Consider the following 12,746-nt stretch of genomic DNA (forward strand, 5'->3'; position numbering starts at 1 on the left):
CTCTGCCTTCTGAATGACAAGTTCACACACTAAAAGTGGCAAATGAAAACCTAAAACTTCTACATCTATTAGCATTCAAAGGCTGGTGTAGTGCTAGGCAGAAATGTTGTACCATCACAATTCTGTGAGATATGTGTGTGCGTGTGTTACCTGCTGGTCATCAGGGGTCCAGATACCACAGGTTATCTGGCTTTCCAGGTTGATCTCAGAGGACCAGTGTCTCTGCCCGCTGACTGATCCCACCAGGACAAAGCCATCACGGTAGGAGATAAGTGCCTGCGTGCCATCGTGGGACCAGGTAAAGTCACTCACCTACAGGGCAACAGACAATTAGTTAAGGATGAAACGACGTTAATGACACTAGCTTGATTATTAAAAAGCACAGCAAGCAGTTGTTGGAAAAAATCTCTCTGTGTATACACCTTAACTGCTGCGTACACCATCAGCAGCCTCTGATGTTTATTTTGTAATGAAGAACTGAGACAATTACTCTATTTATCAGTAAGTTTATCGACAGAAAATTAATTGCCAACTGCTCAGTTAATCGTATAAGTCATTATGTGCTGATTTTCTTTCTTATACATGATAGCAAATTCATTATCTTTGGGTTTTGAACTGTTAGTTGGATAAAACAAGGAATCTGAGGATGCCACCTTGGGCTCTGGAAAACAATAATGAGGATTTTTTTTTTCCTTTTACAGACGAAATGATTAATTATCAAACTAATCATAAATTGCAAACTGAAAGTAAACACTGTAAAATGCAATATCTGTCCAATTACCAGCAGGAAGGAGAAACTGGTCATTATTGATAATGTTGGAGTGTTTTAAGCAGGAGCACTAGCAGGAGTCTAATGATGGCAGAATCATTTCAAAAAACGGCCTCTAGGAGCCACTAGCGTAGTATTTACACTTGTCAGTTAGTCTCTGTTTTTTTTTTTTTTTTAATATTCTGGTTTCATCCCAGTATTAAGGGTAACCTGTACTGTCTGAAAACCACAGAGTATGGTCCAGTAAAACACATGCCCTCCTGTAGACTGTTCATAGTGAATGGGTTTGCCTCAACTGAAATAATGACTCAATGTTTCTCAGTGCTTCCAAAGGCAACTGGACTTGCTTGTCTTTCTAGAAAACACTTCGCCACTCATTCAGTTCTAACTGACTGATGGGAAGTGGTGGGAAGACTTGCCACCAGTCAGTTAGAACTGAATAAGCCTGTTGGGAAGTCTTACTCTTGAATGAGAGGCAAAACATCTTCTAGAACCACAAGCAATTCCAGTTGCCTTTAGAAGCACTTAGAAGTACCATGACCTGGGTGAATGAGTCACAGAGAATGGCTCTATGCTAATGCAAATACAAATTAATACACTTGTATTTGAAATAAAACATTAACCTCCCGGGGAAAGAGCAGAGGTGCTATTTCAAACTGTACAGGCCATATCTTAAAAGATGGAGGCTATTGTTTAGACTGTCATCTACAAACTAACTTGATCACAAAAGATAAGATGCCGTCAGGATGTGTCAGACACAGCTCAGCAGATGACAGTGATTGATGGATCGGGCCTACCCATCATATGTTGGCTTGGCAGTTATTATTATTTAAATCAGCATGTGCAATGTCTTGGATTTTTTCTGCAGCTGGTAAATGTTGGAGGCAAATGGCTCAGTGTTATCCTGACTCTCCAAACAAGTTAATGCGGTTGGCATTCCATTTTATTAATGGACATCTATAAATCATTACTTTTTCTGTTTGCTTGCTGACGCTTGTTTTGCTCGCATTATTTTTCCATATTCTGCTTCTACTAGCTATTTATATCCAGGCCGTTATTTCTATCCATCTCCATATTCTGTGAGTATTACAACAATTCTACATAAAAATGCACTTTTCATTCTTGATTTAATTCATGTCCCATTTCGGTGTATAATGTATTTTACCTGTGCACCACGGTCATTGACCAGCTCCACAGACCAGCGGCCCTCATACTGGATCCAAACAAAGATTCCTCCATCTGTATCACAGGTGGCCAGTTTCTGGAAGGGCTCATTCCACCGCACCAAGACTACCTTAAAGACACACAGAAAAAGAAATGAAAGGGGAGAACAGGGAAAAAAACAATGATTAGAAAGGCTCTCCTTTCTCCATTGTCTGTGAACCAGACAGTATTCTCTAGTGAAACAAGTATATTCAGCTAGATATGCAAATAAAATCATTGCAGCTTGTGTTGTGTGTGGTATGGCAGTCAACGAATTTAGCAGTGACCTTCCTCTGAAACAGCTTTGCACCCTTAACTACAACAGATATTGTGAGATGATCAACAACACAGCGCCCTTCATCAAGACTCTGAACCCTTGCCTGCACACTCACAGCAAGTAGCTCTACATTGGAGCAACAGCTGAAATGCCTAAAATCCATGAAGTAAAATCCAAGTTTCCACATTTCAATGGGCTAAATTTAGCATCGAACCAGATGAAAATATATCACAAAGTGGGTTAACCTCATTTTGAAAAGCCATCAAGGAGCTGCTAATATGCTCAATATTGCAGACAATGAGATTCCATTCTGGACTTTTCTGAGTAGTCCTCCTTGTTTGTAACTTCATACTGTAAACAATGGATATCTGATCCTGTGTATGTTTCAAGGTAGGGCTGAACAATTCATCAAAATATTATTAAAATTGAAATATGGCCAGGTGCAATATCCAAATTGCAGAGGCTGTTTTTTTTTTTTTTTTTTTGACAAAGGTAAAATATGTTGAACATACTATTATAAATGAAGCATTGTGGTGCTTCAGAGATGCCCTGGCCAGCAAACTGTATTCTCCAGACAGAAGGGGACATGGTCATTTGGTACAGATCCCAGCACAAATCACATAATTTTTATACTTTTCAGTAACAAATGAAAATGCAAAAGATTACCAGCCCCACTAAAATCATGACTCATGATTCAATTACAATATCTATTAAATAATCGCAATGTGATTTTCTTTTTTGCATACCGGTCAGCCCCATTTCAATGTACATGTTATGTTTCTGCTTTTACTTAAAGGAGAGATTTTTCTTTGTCCAAATCTGAATTTCTGAATTAAAGGTACATTTAATCTAAAACAGAAAGTGACAGTAAAAGATGAAAAAAATGAGGAGGAGGAAGTGAAAGGAGACACTGATAACACTGATGCATCGTCCCTAGAGAAAACACTATATGTTCTAAAGATCAGACACACAGTAAATTGTGCAGCCTCTAATGCCAATGACTGCCAGAGATGCATAGGCTTCTTTATTTGCCCAGAGGTCAGTGCATACAGAGATGGATCAGGATTAGCATAAGAAATGAATTGCAGAGGAGAGGATGTGTTGATCATTGGCAGAGAGCAGTATAGATCAAACTGTTCACTGTCACCCATCTTAAAGATCTCCATCCATCCCCCTCCTCTGTCTGTGTCTCTGTCTCGTCTTCTGTAGCGTGACTCAGCCTATTCCCAGAGGAATAATCCTAAGAAGGGAGCAGCTCTGCTCTCGCTGAGCGAAGCACGTGTGCTGTACATGCTCAAACACACAAGAAAGAGCTGGTTTTAGCGGGGCTTACGTTCTCCGAGTGCAAGGCCAACAGATCAGTGGCTGAAAGGGCCAGTCTTGCTCTTTCACCCCCAAACAACACCATCCCCACCTCACTACCCACAACAAACACAGAGTCCAATCTAAGTATGGTCCAGTGGAACAGGTGTCATTAACTGTGTTCATACAGCAATTTTACAATCCTGAGAAGAGAAAGTCAGAGAAGTTGTGGAAAACAATCAATCATTCTTACTCCAGCTGTATACTCTACATGTACTATTGCCAATGCTACTTGACTGGTTACAACTGCATAAACAACTCCATCATGTTTTTGAAAAAGAGACCATTTTTGTACAAAAAACATAAATACAAATACAAAATACAATACTACATTACATTATTTTTGGAGTACTTTGCTCATCAGTTTGATTTAGTGTAGAGTGTCCTGCAGAGTTTTATTGTGGAGGTCACCCATCTTGCCTGAAATAAAGACTGCCTTTGCTAACGTCATTAAAAAAAAAAAGTTATTTTCTTTTCAATTACATATAATAATATTAGGCTGCTTAAGCTTCAGGGAAAACGAGCAGTGGAGCTACATCACACAGTCAAGGCCACATAGTTAATGAATCAGATGACTGTTTAAACCATCATATGGAAGTACACTGATAACATGGTAACAATTTCAACCCAGCAGTTGACTGATTGATAAATCACATCATACTTCCACTTCACAGTACATACGGTGCAAAATTGGACCTTCAGAGTTTTTGCAATCTTGGGAAAAGAGGAGACAAACCACTTAATAAGCTACAATTGGGGTCGATGTGTGGGGGAAAAAAAAAATTCAAAACAAAAAATGCACTGCATGTCAAATGCCAGGCAGGAGTTAGTTTATGATAACCAGTATATGGTGGAAGAAATCCTAGGTAAGTTTTGTTCAGGTGGGTCTATCTTCTAAGTACAGTTTGTGCTAAGCAATTTTTTGTGCACTGTGCATGGCAAATGCTCATATAAATAAAGTCCGAACAGGGGTAAAAGAAAATCATTTGAAGGTTGTCAAGTAGACGATGTTTCAATGCAATTACAGCAACAATGCTGTGTTAACTCCAATTACCAATCAAATGTGCACTACAGGGTTTCGCAACAATTCTCTATTCGTCAGTGTCTTGTGCGTTGTTAAATGCCTGAAGTGATAAAAGACAGGGTTATCCTAGGTGAACTCACACAAACATGTTTATATGAATACACCATGTGCAGCCCTCTAGTGTAATGACTGTACAGTAAGATTCATTGCTCTCCCAGCACTGCTCCCTCTGCAATAAGGTGTCCTGTGAGCCAGATTTACCGTGTTTTCACTCCCACTCCCAGTGGTATAAATCCTAATGTTGCTCTATAGACGTGTCACAGCTGGCAAGCTACAGGAAAGAGGACACAATGAGATCTGGCCTGTTGCAGGGCTGCAGCAAGGGTCCCTATGTCATTCTGACTGAGTTGACCATATTCACGGACCATTTAAAACAGCCTGCCATCTATCATTCAGTCACAGTGGTGACCTGATGCAGCACTGCTCACTGGGCACAAAGCTGATAGGCTTCAGCAGTAGTCTTGTCAAAGATAGCAAATTTGCATGGTCAAGGATCCCATTGGGGGAATATGACCCTGTCTTGTCACTTCACTCGTGTACTGTCTGCAACCCCTGGTGAGCAAAATGGATTTTCTGGATGGTATTGTACAACCTAATTCAGCTCTCAGGTAGGAGCTCCAGTTTGCATATTCTAACATCATTCATACACTGTACAGGCACTAACAAAGAAAGGCCAAACAAAAAGAAGAAATAAGCTTGGGCTTTAAACATGCTGTGTCTTGCATGTGTGCACACTTATCTGCAGCCTCACAGAGGTGAGAATAATCTGTGTATGTGTAAATTTAGCTCAGTGTGGAGATTAGTGTGAGCTGGTCAGGCATCCCGCAAGGGGGACAGCTGAGCACCTCGTTGTGACGCAGCGATCTGGGAGATCAGACATCACATGGAGAGAGACAGGATAAGAGTGAGAAGCCACAGGACAGCCAGGGGGATCACAGGCATTTGAGGCTCATATACAAACACATACTGACTTGAAAAAAATCTTTATTAATTATCTAGTGCTGTATAGTAAAAGACATGTACTGACTAAATGAATCACTATGCAGTAGGTGACTAGTGCCCACATGTTCTGAAATCCATTCAAAGTAAATTACAATAAAATATAACACAGTTTGACATTTTAAAAATTACACAGGGAGATGCAGGAACACTGCACCACGACTGAAAAAGCCTGAAGCCACATGTTTTCAAGCTCATCTTCATCCCACCCCAACTAATACCTTGTAAGACAAGAGGAGACTACACGCTTCAGATCTCTTTAATTCTGTCCTTTGGCCAGTGCATGGCCATTGACAACATCTGCCTGGGAAGTTGGCACTGTCTTCGCTCCTGCAGTGCCTTGCTGTTGTCACTGCAGCCCTGGCCTCTTGCTGGGACTGGGAGCTGAGCTGACCCTAGCAACTTCACTGAGAAGACCAAATCAAATCAAGGGGCAGCTTTGGGTTGCATTGGAGTCAGCAGAAGTGAGAGGACACTGTGACAGTGCAGTGTCACCGTGGTGCAGTCATGAGAACACAAGTCCATGGCAACACTGATCCCTGCTCCAAGGGCTTTCTTTGCAAGAAGGTTATGAGTATGTAGAACTGGTAGAACATGAACTCAGTCTTTCAAGTACAGCTAAAGACTGGTTTGTCCCATTTTTAAAAACATATATACGTGTTTGTACCAACATGACACTATACAATGCAAGATGTAAATGAAGTACAAATGCATTTACTTTAAGTAAAACAAGGGATTATGTCTGAAATGAGCATGAAAAAGTCACAGTTACACCCATAAAAAAAACAAGATTTATTATTCCGCATGGAATGGATTGTAGAATAGCATTATCAGGTGTAGTGTATAAAAAAAAAAACATGTACCAACAGTGAAGAACAAGAACAAGAACAAGAATTTTTGTGACTCATGACTGAAGAATCAATGGAAAGTCAAGACCACCTAAAATCAGATAATGTATGAGGAAGTGGACTAGGAGAGACTCTCCCCTCCACACTCTCCTCTGATTCTGGGTGTGACATGATATTAAATCTGACACAAAACTCAATTAAAGAAAAGTGCTGCGCGGTGCTGATATAAATGCAAGGAAGCCAAAGTGGGCAAAATAGGTTCAGACTAATTTACAGCATGACAGAAATTGCAATGGGACACAGACTTCAGCAGAGATAGTGTGTGAAATGTTTACAAGTACAGCAATCATATCTTAAAACCTTAATCAGTATCAGTATCTGATAATAGCATTTACACTGGTTATTACCAGGTGTGAGTCAAAGCTTGAGGAAAGCAGCTGTGGGCAAACTGTGTACTCTGGGTGTTAGCAAGGTGGACAAAATTACATGTCCCTGCAGTGAAACGCTTGTAAAACAGTATGTTTTCGACAATCCTTCCAAGAACTACACGCACTGCAGATTATTTGGTTATATTTTCTCCCTACAGTGCTGCTCTTTGACACACGTAAAAAACGTCAGTGTGCATAGACTTAGCAATTGGATTTTTCAGTGTTTAATCAAAAAGCTGTACGCCTCACTGTGTGGAAGTGACTGGGATCATCCTTTTATATGTAAGGCAACATCCGGCTTGATTTAAAAATTGTTTTCTTTACTTTATAAAACAATATGTAACAAACAACTAAAAACAGAGATACATAGATATAAATATACTGACTTCTTGCTAATTAAAATAAGGGTATCCGATATCAGACTGGTCCACTGTCACTGATACTCAATCCAGCTATTTAAGTCAGTATCAGACTGATATCAGTATGGGAATTGGTGCATCTCTAGTTAAATGGTTTCTTTTTGGTCCGTTTTTACAATCAGATGTCTTCACAAGTAGTGTTTTATTTTGAAACTGTATTGTGACTGGATTCTCTATGCTGTTCCTATGCCTGACTTTCTGCCCGGCTCAATCTGCTCTGTGCAGCTTTTGCAGGCTTCTGTCAAGAATAGATTAGGCACGAATTTGCAGCGGCGCAGGGCAGAGAGCCGATTCTGGGACACTTCTGAGACGTGCTGCTGCACATCTGTTGGAATCACAAGCATTGTCTAGAATGGCCATGTTCAGCTCCCGCAGCCGTGTCACAGCCGGAAAGCGGTGTGGAATCACGCACTCGGACATTGTGGGAAAGAATCATAACGTGTATCGCTCTGTAGCATCTAGGGGTGTCCTGAAAGAGAGACTAAAACCGTGACATAAACGTCCACAGTCTTGAGTCATTGTTCTGTCTTCAATGTTGCCGTCAGTTCATTTTGCTGCCCATATAAATGAGCACAAGTTGTTAAGGAATTATCAACAGTCTTACAACAAAGGATTACCGACATTTGTATTACTCATTTTTGTTATTTATATTTTCTTCTGGACAATGACCCACTGTTGAATGTTAACATTTTTCACAATAATGTTTTCTACATTTGTTTTTTGTTTCTCCTTCTGTACCAAAAACGTACTGAACCATGACCCTAAAACCATGGTACATATCGAACCATGAATTTTGTGTACCATTACATGCCTGGTAGCATTACAAGGCAACTTAACTATTAACTTGTCAACAGTTTACTATGTTGCATTTAGTTTTTGCCATTCCTTGGATGCACATTTGAACCAAATCAAAATGCAATGGGTGAGCTGAATCAAACCGATGAGTGTGTGACTTTGTATAAGGACAAATACTCAACTTCTCTGAAACATAAAAACCAAACATAAAGTAGCATATACAGTACAATAGACATAGATAGGAAGAGCAGTCTGGCGCTTAAATTTTTTCTCCTCATTTTTTCCTCTTCAAACCCATTTGCTGTGTAGGCTGAAATGAGGAGCTTTTATACTGCAAATAGCACAACTCTAATACAAAGTGAAACCAAGTGTGTAGATATGTCTGTCTGATCCCCGACTACAAACTTTGCTCACAGCAAAAAGAACCTGCATTGTGCAGGCCACACTGTCCCTCCTGAAACTGAGGAAGCAGGGGACCTGAGTGTTATGCAACATGTCCTCTCCAAGGATGGATTAGCACACTAAAGCCATTTCAGCTAAGCACATTTGGTGAGACCATTTTAATACAGTGAATGGGTCATGTAATCTTCAATCCTGAGCTGGGCTTCAAATGTCAAGAGGTCAGCTAAGGAGTGAGCAGAAGACGGTACTCAAGAGAAAAACGCGTGAAGGCACATGGGAGGAGATCATGATGGAATAAAGAGGAGGATGGAGACCTATGGTACAGAGGAAAGAACTACTGAGACAATGTAAGAACACCAGCGTACACAGACAAGTGTCTGGATACAGGTGGTGATGGCCAGTGGGGTGGGTGTCGCTAAGGAAAAGTCTGAGGCAGAAATGCAGCACAGCCCATTAAAAGTGATACTTTAATCCAACTTTCCACAGCTTGCAGGAAAATTTATGATGCATTCTACCTGTCTTCCAATCCAGTATTATGGTTATGCAATGTTAGCCACACTAATTGATTCAACTGAAACTTCTGTGGTGAAAACTTTAAAATGCACAGTTCTCTATTTATGTGTCAAATAAACAGGCACTAAACATCATCACTATACTAGCACTAAACCAAGAAACAGCTGATTAGACACAAGTCAGTGTGCAGATGAGCATGTCAGCTACAGAGGCCCAGAGAAGCTGCAGTCTAAGTTCAACCAACATGGTGAAGTGGTAAACATGAGTTGGTTCCCTGGTGTTATCAGTCTCTGTTTCTTTTTGCCTTTAGAGAGAGACTGGATCTGGTCTCAAAGGGAAAACCAACAGGTGGGACCCCTGCCTCTGGAAAGAAATCCACCCATAACACTCATGGGAATAGTAGTGAGGTGTGTATGAGCTGTTTCAAGAGTCATCTCTCCATCTATAGATACATAGATAGGCCAATGAACAGGAGGCCAATGATGTTACAGCAATAAATCCTTATTGCTGTAACATCATTATGCCAGGATTACAGCACATACAGTATGCATCACATTTGTGTTGTTGCAAACAAAAGATGACAAATTGCAAGTGGATATTGTCACTGGAAATCAATGTACTTCCCTCACATAGTAAAGCTTATATGGACAGTATATATGATTCTACTGTAAGACAAATAGCACGGCTAACAGTTGACAGGATTCTGAAAGGCAATCTGCCCAAAACCTGTGCTGTGGCCAACATTTCCTTATCAACATGCTGACAGTCATTGTCAAGCCTGTCTAAGATGTTCAGCTCTCATGGAAAAAGAATGGACTCCCAGTGACTAGCTGCTCAGTCAGTTCAGCGTCGGAGTGCATTGTAATGGAAAAAAAGCACCCGATTGTCAAAAGAGGTATTGATCTATTCTGATGCACATCCCAGAGGGATTACTCTGCAGCATCATAAATACAGCCATATCAAAAGATGCAAAACTTATTGCTTTTATCTATTTTCAATTTTAGTTTAGTGTGCTGCAACTGACAAGCCTGCTGCTAAAGTTCAGCAGCTCTGTTAGATAAAGACATAAAAATAGTATCAGGACATTGGAGGCAAATTTTCTCTCAATACAACATTTTTTTTATTTGTCTGGTGGGTTTATTTTTAGTGTAAAAAGTGTTACTGTGAACGGTGAACTGTTACTCAAGCAGATTTAATCTATGTTTTAATATAATGAGTGCAACTGTCATGATGTGAAATAACATCTCTTTCAGAGTAACAGAGTTAACATTAACAGTAACATCATTTGATGATTAATAATTTCAATCATTTTTTAAAGGAAAAAATTAAAACATTCACTGGTTCCAGTTATTCCAATTTAAGGATTTCTTACTTTTCTCTGTTTTCATCATTGTAAAATGAATATCTGTGGGTTCTGGACTGCTGGTTGGATAAATATGCAATGTGAAGACACTGCTTTGGGCTCTGAGACATTGTGATTAAGTAAGAAATTGAAAATGCATCTGCAGGTTAATTGATGAAAACATAATTCTCAATTGCAGCCCTAGATAAAACCAATATTCCAGCCATTTTCACTTGGATTATAAGCGCACAGACAATGTAATATGAGTGCAACATAGGTCTGAGCATTTCAGCTAAGCAACCAACCTACATGAAAAACACAGAGCATAGAATACAAAGTAGTTCCCTCCTGACACCCACTGTGAAAAGATGGTTGTGGGAGACAGAACAAAAGGAGCATGGCTCCAGACACATACACCTTGCTCCTTTTGAAGCTGTTACCTTGTAATTATCTCTCGTCCTGGTTGAAGGGGAATTAGACACAGAGAGGAGGACAAACCTGCATCTGAGATGTACTACAGGCCTTGGACCTGCAAAAGCTTTTCATTAGCTGAAGATCATGAGAGCCTTCAAAATAGTGGGTAGAGCAGGACAACAGCTAAGCTTCACCACAACACAAGACACTTTTATCCAAAGTATCTTGTAGTGCTATGAGTGCCAACCTTTTCTATCATGTGGTGGATTCAAGTATAACAAAAAACCCTTATCCAGGCAGAGGCAGTGCAACACTCCGCAGGAGTACAGTGCTCTACCCATCTGCCCTCTTCTTAACAGATGTCTGACAGCTCAAGATCCGCCCTTTACTTTCCTACATTGCCCATATTGGGCCAAGTCCAAAAGACACATCACTTCAGATGCTCGCTTACATTAAAATGATCACAGGACACTCGGGTCTATACATCAATAGGAATAATGGCCAAACATAAGGATGCTGGCATGAGTATTGATCTTGGCAGTCCTGAACTTCTACAGGATGAGTTCATGCTACATTTATAACATGACGTGAGCTAATTTACGTGAGAGGACACTCGTCACCACAACGACAAATGCTCAATGACAGTGCTGATGTCTAAAGGACAGGACTATCAAAGGACATGACTGCTTTTACTGCTGAGCATGCAGCTTTTGAAGACAAGGTTACCCAAATTAATTGACATAGCCATTTCAAAAATAAAATGAAATATTTGAACAATGTTGGCTTGAGGAGAGTCTTTGCCTGTTCCAAAACACAATTCACAACCCAAAAAAGTTAGGACGCTGTATAAGACATAAAGAAAACAGAAAGTGATAATTTGCTTATCTTTTTTTGACATATACTCAGTGGAAAACAGTACAATGACAATATATTTAAAGTTCTACCTCATCAACGTCATTGATTTTTGCAAATATATTCTTATTCTGAATTTGATGGCAGCAACATGTTTCAAAAAAAGTTGGGACAGGAGCAACAAAAGACTGGGAAGGTTTTATGTGGAATTCTCCAAAAACCTGTATTGCACCAGTAAACAGGTTCACTGGTGAAAGGTAAAAGTATCATGATTGGGTACAAAAGGCTCAGTTGCTCACAAGCAAGGATGGGGTGAGGTTCACCACTTTGTGAAACAACTGACTGTGTAAAGGACATTACTAGATGGGCTCTGGAACACTTGGATTGCATTCTGTTAAATGTTATCACAACTTTTTTGGAATCAGGGACTGCACAGGACTGCAGGTTATTTTCATTGGTACTGGCCTGCATAAAGCACTCTCTCCTCTCCTCTCCTCAATAGAATTGGGATAGAAAATGGTGTGAGTGAGTTAACAGATCTGTCATAACTTGACAGAATTCATTAGGAAGTGCGATTTCCACCACCGTCAAAATGCTCAAATTATGCATACGGTGGATGAGTGATGGATTCTGTATTTCCCAACGCATTTATTTATTGCTTTATATCAACTCTAGAAGACAGAGAAGACATTATTTCTTTCATAACTGGCGCTGTTATGAGGTCAGAGGGCAGTGGGGAAATGCATATTTCTCCCAGATGCATCTGCGTTTCATGTAAAAGCATCTTAAAAGACGCCCAAAAAAATAAGTTAAATTCACACATGAAAAAAGTGGGTAAATTAAAGTCATGGTATGTAATGTCATGGTTTAACCTCCTCCACACTGCATGCACCAAAACAACAAAAAGGAAATTTCAGCACTTGGACCATAGTCAAGTGGGCAGAGTTAAATGACATTTCTGCTGCGCTTCAGTCACTCTCTGTAGGGATTCATCCACTCTCCCCTCAGCTGCCTTATGGAATGCTGACACAGCACCTTG

The 12,746-nt window shown here is 40.1% G+C and overlaps 1 protein-coding gene across 2 annotated transcripts in view; it reads right to left on the reverse strand.

Annotated features, from left to right (window-relative positions):
• Positions 1 to 12,746, reverse strand: part of tulp4a (TUB like protein 4a) — a 32,060-nt gene that overhangs the window by 15,765 nt on the left and 3,549 nt on the right. For both annotated transcript variants that reach the window (XM_041959150.1, XM_041959148.1), the window contains exons 4-5: positions 1,935 to 2,063; positions 151 to 312 (exon numbers count right to left, since the gene is read on the reverse strand). In XM_041959150.1, the coding sequence (XP_041815084.1) occupies positions 151 to 312; positions 1,935 to 2,063 (291 nt within the window). The remainder of the gene's footprint in view (positions 1 to 150; positions 313 to 1,934; positions 2,064 to 12,746) is intronic.

Source organism: Chelmon rostratus, chromosome 18 (genome assembly GCF_017976325.1).
Source record: "Chelmon rostratus isolate fCheRos1 chromosome 18, fCheRos1.pri, whole genome shotgun sequence".
NCBI lineage: Eukaryota > Metazoa > Chordata > Actinopteri > Chaetodontiformes > Chaetodontidae > Chelmon > Chelmon rostratus.